This window comes from Carassius auratus, chromosome 41, assembly GCF_003368295.1.
Source record: "Carassius auratus strain Wakin chromosome 41, ASM336829v1, whole genome shotgun sequence".
Lineage (NCBI taxonomy): Eukaryota > Metazoa > Chordata > Actinopteri > Cypriniformes > Cyprinidae > Carassius > Carassius auratus.
The window spans coordinates 223,176-231,721 of record NC_039283.1 but is presented as its reverse complement, the minus strand read 5'-3'; the positions used below and the strand labels follow the sequence as shown (position 1 = coordinate 231,721).

The window sequence follows — 8,546 nt, the reverse complement described above, 5'->3', positions numbered from 1 at the left end:
GCACAAGACACGCGCGCGTTCGCATACACTCATAAATTTAAGCTCTGTTGTAAATTTACATTTTGAGCAACATACTTACAGTAATTATTGTATTAAAAAAACATTAAACAAGGACGTTTAAAAGAACAAAAGGAAAAAAAGAAACCTTGCTAATAGGCTACATTTTATGACAAAAAAGAAACATTTTTATCATAATTTATAATTAAATTAAAAACCCAACAAAACATAATGTCCAGTCAAAAGGAACGTGAGAAAATGGTCTAGCATCGTTTGTTTGCACATGCCACTTCTGATACATATTTATGGAATGAAAAGTGAAGAGTCTGTGTATGAATGAGAGCTTCTTTGTGTGTGTGTGTGTGTGTGTGTGTGTGTGTGTGTGTGTGTGTGTGTGAGAGGCGCTCCTGTAATGAGCAGAGGCGCTATTCACAGCGCTGTCCCGTTAACTCATTGGCATTCAGTCCCAGTGAGAGACACAGACAGAGAGTAAGAAGACATTGTCCGGGACAGAGACCGCGACCGACCCACATTGCGACAGCAAACGGACATTTTGGGCGGAATGAAGCTTAAAGTTTGATGTGACCTGGATTCAGTCAGGAGTTTGGGAGAGAGGGGTGAGGGCTGGACGAGGGGTTTACTGGGTCACACAACCCGACTACCCCCAACACTGAAGAAGAAGGGACAGTTAGAGGAAGACTAACACCGGACAAAGCGCCGAGGAAACCATGAACACTGGGAAGGTAGGAGCTTTCCTCCATACAACACCGAGCACTGGAGCTCAATCAGTCCAAACACAGTCAAACTAACAATCTGCTGAATAACTCTCAGTGCAAGTGCCATTTGAAAGAACTAGGAAAACGCGATTATTAACCCTCTGATGGACGTGACTGGCATAGTCAGTACTCAAAACTGCATTGCTCACTGAACTCTGAATCGTTTTTCAGCCCGATTAATTGATTGGCTGATTATGAACGATTACTTTGAGAAGCAGCAATATTTAAGAGAACATGTCATGTTTATATCATTTCATCACGTGTTTTCCTTTCACTGTTAGATTAGCAGAACTTAATCGCCACCTTTAGCTCATATTTCCTCTCTATTGCAAAAACATCACTTAATCACCAACTCTAACAGGGAACAGGTGTCAACTATGAGAAAACAATTAGAGACTACAATCTTTGCTGCATCTCAATTTATGTTATATTAATGAATGCTATTTATTTATTGATATGGCAATACAGAGAAAAAATATGCACACAAATATATATTTACTGACGATTAAAGTTTCGTGTAGTGAGTAGAAATTCAATCTGTTTCTGTGTGGAGCTAGTATAAAGATCCATATGCAATAATCCTTGATGTGTTTTTGCTTTGAGGTCATCTACTTTTAATTGTATCTTAATTGTAACTTTTGGCAGAGACATTTGCTTAAAATTAGCAGCCTTTCTCTTCCAGGAAAATGGGTGTAAATTCAGATGACTCATGTTGCACTCATTTTTGTCCAATCAAATGTGCTCTAGTCTAGGAATGTCCCTCCCCTCAATATCACTTAGGAAGAGCAAGTCAGTGTCACTTTGGCAGAATTAAGCCTTAAATAGAAAACTTTGTGCCTTATTTACCACTAACAGGCACATAGTAGTACATATTACTACCTTAAAGTACTCTTATGCAGATTTTAGGGCTAGATAAGTTTCAGTGTGGTCACTTTAAAGGTATGTCTTGCTTAATTTATGGGAATATTGTCAACTTGATTGCATAGATACCATTTGAACTGAGCTGGATGATTACATCACTGAATCAATGATGAACAGACTTTCAGGGGGTCATGTGACTTTGTTAAAAAAAACATTATTTGGTGTAATGAAATGTTTATGTGGTTAAAGTTTAAAAAACACATTATTTCCCACACAATGTACATTATTGTTTCTCCTCTATGCCCCTCCTTGTGAAACACATGGATTTTTACAAAGCTCATCGTTCTGAAAAGTGAGGTGTGCTCTGATTGGCCAGATATCCAGTGTGTTGTGATTGGCTGAATACCTCAAGCTTGTGATGGAAGTGTTACGCCCCTCACCATACTGTGATGCCCTAATGACTTATACTGTGTTTTGAAATTGCATCACATGACCCCTTTAACTGGAAAAGTGAGTGTTTACTATTGACACTATTTTCCTGTTTGACATTATAAAACTGGTTTGACACAATCTGTATTGTACAACATTAATGGAATGTTTGTTCAAAGTTATCTGGGCTTTAATAAAAAAAAAATAATAATCTGGGCCCTTATTCACAGAACATCTTAATGCTTATAACTCGCCAATTTAGGAGATAATCTTAAAAATAATGGGTGTGTGTTTTACCATAAAGTAATCTGTGAAACTTTAGTAGTTTTGAAGAGGGCTCCTAAGTCACTAAAACCAAGCCACAAACTAAACAGCTGCTGCCAGAAATCTGCCTCTGAATGTACACATTTTAGAAACATTTGATGATAATGAGTGTGAATGAAGACATCACCTTTGGTTTTGGAGGTTATCCCGACTCCAGATTTTCCTTTGATTATATCCCTGTTTTCATTAAGCAGTTGGGCAAACACAGTTGTTCTTGCCTCCAGTTTGGTTTTCTTTATGGACTCAAAGGCTTTTTTTTCATACTATCAGCCATGATTTTTTTTACTCCGTTAGTTAAAAGGCTGTTTAATTCATGTTAGAGGCTGACAATTAGCTGAACATATACTCGTGTAATTAGTGGCACCTTAGCTTATCTTTATTTGAATGTGGCAATTAACATTTTTATTTATATGGCAACATAATATTGCATACTACAATATTTCTGACAGAGCCTGCCCTTATTAGTCAATCACTGTGTGCATAGTTAATGAGCATGCTGACATCATCCATAGCAATGAGGTAAACCCCGCCCCCTTACTCTGAGCTTAAGACTTATCCTAGATATATTTTATCTCAGCAGCTTTTTGAGTAGGTTTTAAGACAAAACTCTTAGTTAAGAACTTTTACTGCTATTTAGGGAGTTCCTAGTGGTAATTAAGATGGGCCCTGGTCGTTTATGAATGAATCACTTGTTTTAAAATCTGCATTTGTGAAGCTATTTCATTAAGTCTTTATTGAAACGTGAAGCATAAATAAATCAGATGAATTGTGGGTGAATCGCTGAATGCTGTAACGGTTGGCGAACTATTAGTCCATCGTCTGCTGTCAGTGTGAATCACAGAGAAACAAGGGAAGAGAAGATGCTCAGTGAAGTATCATATGATGAGAATGTTATTTTTCGGGGGGTCTCACTCAATCACTTCATTTAGGTCAAATTCTTCCTCCTAATCTTCCTCTAATAACACAGATGAGAGCGCTGACCTGCGGTAAACGCTGGCCTTCGGAGCTGAAGCTTTATGTGATGGTAATCCTGACTGGAATCTCTTATTTGAGATCTTTCCAGAAGGGAAGCGGTGTGAGCGCAGTGTTTGTTCAGCGGCTCGACTCCTGCGCTTGGGAAGAACGGCTCTCCTCCGGGCACTGGGACATGTCAGACTCAATTTCATGAACTTTAGATGTGCAATAACAGTGTATTTGGACGGCTTAGGCCAGACTCAGACTATGAAATCTCTCGGGGGTCACTAACAGAGGTGGTCCTTATTTTGAAATTCAAGGAATTATGTACAGTGTACGTTTAAAAAGAAATTCACACGTTAAAAACTCCATGAAACATTTTGCCAAAACAACATCTAACATAACTGGTTTCATTCATGTAGATAATGTTCATGACTGAATCATTAGATTTTATTATATATATTAAAATCTATATATATTTGTATTGTGGGTCATTTTTCTGTTACAACAGATATTGGATTTGCTAACAGAATGAAGTTGATTAATCAAATTGTGCTTTATTGAAAATGTGTGCTCTTCAATGTCTAGTAACTGTTTCATAAAAATGCTAAACTTAAAGTTATAAACTATAGTGCATCCTGCTTCATCTGCGTACCGTACACTCATATACTGTATGCTGTGTAGCAAATCTCAACAGCTTGATTGTTTATATTGTTTAACTATAATTGTCCCTGGAGCACAAAAGCAGTTTTAAGTCTCTGTTGTATATTTTCAGCAATAGCCAAAAATACACTTTATGGGTCAAAATGATCTATTTTTCTTTTATGCCAAAGATCTTTAGGATATTGAGTAAAGATCATGTTCCATGAAGATATTTTGCCAATTTCCTACCGTAAATATATTAAAACTTAATTTTTGACTAGTAATATGCATTGCTTAGAATTAATTTGAACAACTTTAAAGGTGATTTTCTCAAAAGTTTAGTTTTTTTTGCTCCCTCAGATTCCAGATTTTCAAATAGTTGTACCTCAGACAAATATTGTCCTATCATAACAAATCAATACATCAGTGGAAAGATTATTTATTCAGATTTCAGATGATGTATGAATCTCAATTTTTAAAAAAATTGACACTTAAGACTGGTTTTGTATTTCAGGGTCACATATTATCCTGCTCTAATCTACTTAATGTGATTTTAAGATATCATAACAATAAAGATATAATTAAAATTGATCTGACTTGATATAAGCAATGCTGCATGTCTAATTTCTGTTTTAAATGAAGTAGGATTCCACCTGTCCAACAAAACAAGTCAAATTCCTTCAGAAAAATAAAAATCCTTCCTAATTCCTCGGGAGAGGATGGTTAAAGGTTTGGTATCAATCTCTGAAGCTGTCATGAGTTTTCCATGGTTAGGACTGAAGAAAAATACTGATATTTTAGACAATTGTTTTGTGACACTGGCTTCCTGTTTTTGAATGAATTTTGTTAAAACAGCTGAGATCAACTGCGCTGTGAGTCATCATACAGCCACACAGTGCCTGACCTCTTTAATGCTCTTGTGCTTGAATAGTGAGGCCAGTGGGGCTGTTATCAGCACTTCAGTTAGCTTCAGTGTTTCACAACAAGAGCAGGTGAACACATCACTATAAACTCTGATGTGACCCCAACATCTAAACATTCTAGATACAGTTACATAAAGATATAGTTCACCCAAAAAATGAGGATTCTGTCAGATCAACCCGTATGAGCTTCTTTCTTCTCTAATCTGTAGAATGTTGGAAACCGAACAGTTGATGGTAGCCATTGACTTCCATAGTATAGAAAAAAGCAACAACACTATGGAAGTCACTGGCTGTTGTGAACTGCTTGGTTGCAGCACTCTTCTTTAAGGCAGATCTCTAGCTAATGCAGCCACTGAACGTGCCCGATCCATCCTCTATATCTCATGCTCTTACTCTCTTTCTCTCCGTGCAGCTGTGTGTGCTGTGACTTCCTGACGTCTAGAAGTGAGAAGAACTGATCTGGAGAGAGAAGCACGATGTCACGGTCAGATGAGATCAACAAAATGACAGAAAATGTCTACAAGGTATGTGTTCGATGAAAGGGAACAATAAATATACAATTCAAGAAGATTAAAAAATGTAGTTTCATACTTATGCGCCAAGGTCTTAGATATGTAATATTTTCTTCATATTTGTTTTATACACATTTTTGTGCAAAGAATGTATATATAAACAAAAATAACTGACAAATAATGAAAAAAAAAAAAGAATTTAAGAATATAATCTTTGATCACATAAGCACTGTAGCTTTTTAACAGCATTATAGTTTTTATTTTTTTTGGTCACAGTATGTTTGTCTATATGTAGAGAAAGAATAATTGTTAAAAAAAAATATTTTTTAAATGCTTGTCTACTTTTATATTCGTTTTAACAGTTTAAACAACACCTAGACACTTAGACTAATTTCCTTATCTGTTTCAGTATTTTACTTACTGATTAAAATGTATACAATTATGTCCTAATTAAATGTGTCGTGGACTCTGTGTTTAGGGCATTCTGGACCAGTTCAACCCCAGTCTGAAGAATTTTGTCTCCATGGGCAAACACTATGAAAAGGCTCTGACAGGTAAGATATTAATATGTAATAATGTAATAGATAATTTTCTTTGTGACAGGTAAAAGTCCACTGGACTTGGGTGTATGTTCATCAGCACTTCACCTGCAAAACAATCATGAATTCTGTAGCACAAATACTTTACAAATAGTTTAGATTCTCTCACGCGGCGCCACGGAGTGAAAGTGGTGTCCGCAGTGAATGTGGAGGAATGCATATTGGTCGTCGGAAATATTGTTGGTCATGACTGTATTTTAGCGGCATCTAGGATGAATAATGCAATTCTTTTGTTTTTAAATTATGCTGAGAAAGCAAACGAAGTAGTGGAGAGAGGTATAGTTATCAGCAGTTTATTCACCCCGAATAAACCGAATAAACAAGGTGAAGCCCCTCTCTACCCTGCTAAGAAAGTCACTTTGTCTAACGTTCCACCATTCATAAAAGACGAAATGCTGACAAAAGAACTGTCACGTGTCGGAAAGAGTCAGCCCAGTGAAAAAGATGTTTCTTGCCAGTAAATCAGACTTGATCAAACACGTGGTATCTTTCAGGAGGTTCGCTTACATGATCCTGAAAGATAACCGAGACGAACTCAAACTGAATGACTTTGATTATACTGTTTTCGTAAGTATGGATGTGATGAGGTGTTTTGGCTGTGGGAAAACAGGGCATATATTACAAGTTTGCCCAGATAACAACGGTCCAAATAAACAAGATGTTTCAGGTGAAGCCGGTGAACAAGTCAGAAATATAGGCACGGATGATGTTTCTGATCCAGAGCCATCCACTAGCGACCAAACTGAAACACTTCCTCACTCATAGACTGAGGCGAATCAGGACAAGGCTGGGAATAATCGGGAGAATGATTTATCTATCCCTGTGCTTGAAAAAGGTGAGCCTAAGACTGCTGACAGCGTGGATGTTTCACATGATAACATAGTGTCTGATTCAAAGTCTCCTTCAGAGAAAGTCAACTTAAGTTATGATTTAATGATGTATAGGGACATAGATCAGGCAGTTTTCAAACCCCCTTTAAAGAGGAAAAAGATTGATGAGGTCTCTGAATCAAAGCAAACTAGAAAAAAGAAAATGAAAATGAGTTTGACGTTGATGGTGATGATGGTAATGAGAGCGATGTCTCAGATTCTGGTGCTTCTAGTTGTTCTCAGACTGAATGGACATGTCTAGAGTATGATGCTGGGGAAATCAAGACGTTTTTAAAGGTGTCAAAAAACGTGAGGGGACTACAGGTTGCTGACTATTTTCCAGACATAAAACGTTTTGTGGATAATATGAGCGCTTTCATGACTGAGGGATGTTTCACAAATAAGGAAGTCTATATGTTGAAAAAGTTTTTGAACAAACTAAAAATTTAATGGTTAATGGCAGTAAATAGGATTTCTTTTTTTTTTCATTCTTTTCAAATGGATGACCTTTGCATTGCATCCCTAAATGTGAATGGAGCAAGGGAATGTATAAAACGCACATTAATATATAACACTATGAATCAGAAACAACTTGATGTTTTACTTTTACAAGAAACACATAGCGACACAGCAAATGTAGATGAATGGATGAAAGAATTTAAAGGTCTTTCTTTTTTTAGTCACAAATCCTCTCTTAGCGGTGGTATTGCAATTTTATTTTCCAATAGTTTTACTCCCTGCTCTACTGAGAGCGAAGAGGTTGTGAAAGGAAGATTGTTAAAGATTCGAGCCAAGGTTGAGAATCACACTTTTATTTTTATATGTGCATATGCTCCAACTTTACCAATAGAAAGAATGAGCTTTTTATACACCCTTTGTGAGACGCTGAACAAATGCAATGGTGAAGAGCAGTTATTTTTAGGTGGAGACTTTAATTGTGCATAAAGTAGTTTGGATAGAAATCATGTGAGCCATATTTACTTTCTCACAAGCGACTTATTCAGATGATTGAAACAAATGACTGATGTGATGTATGGAGGAGTCTAAATGGGAATCTAAAGCAGTATACATGGGCACATACTCGTGATAACAGGTTGTCATTAGCACGTCTGGATTCTACTGTTTTAAACACCATCTTAGTACTTTTTTTAAAATTGTTTCATAATTCCAGTTGGGTTTTCAGATCATAGTTTTGTTATATGTACAGTTCCTTTACACTCTGTTAAGCCGAAAAGTGCATACTGGCACTTTAACAAAAATGTATTAAGTGATGCAAATTTTAGAGAAACTTTCAATTGTTTTTGGAAAGAAAAATATGATTTTCAGTCTTTACCAAAGTGGTGGGAGTATGGCAAAATACAAACCAAACAATTATGTCAACAGTATACTCACAATGTCACAAAAGATATAATAAGATCCATGAAAGAATTAGAAGAGGAACTTCTTAAAGGTCCTGTTCTTCGTGATCCCATGTTTTAAACTTTAGTTAGTGTGTAATGTTGTTGTTAGAGTATAAATAATATCTGTAAAATTCTAAAGCTCAAAGTTCAATGCCAAGCGAGATATTTTATTTCACAGAATTTGCCTACATCGAACGACCAATTTGGACTACATCCCTCTAGTTCCTGCAGTAATGACGTCACTAAAACAGTTTTTTGAC

General features: G+C 36.4%; 1 protein-coding gene across 1 annotated transcript in view; it reads left to right on the top strand.

Annotated features, from left to right (window-relative positions):
* Positions 1-471: 471 nt before the first annotated feature.
* LOC113059702 (brain-specific angiogenesis inhibitor 1-associated protein 2-like) overlaps positions 472-8,546 on the top strand; it is a 44,537-nt gene continuing 36,462 nt past the window's right edge. Inside the window, exons 1-3 of the mRNA XM_026228244.1 lie at positions 472-740; positions 5,319-5,430; positions 5,897-5,972. Of these exons, the coding sequence (XP_026084029.1) occupies positions 5,383-5,430; positions 5,897-5,972 (124 nt within the window). The 5' untranslated portion in view covers positions 472-740; positions 5,319-5,382. The remainder of the gene's footprint in view (positions 741-5,318; positions 5,431-5,896; positions 5,973-8,546) is intronic.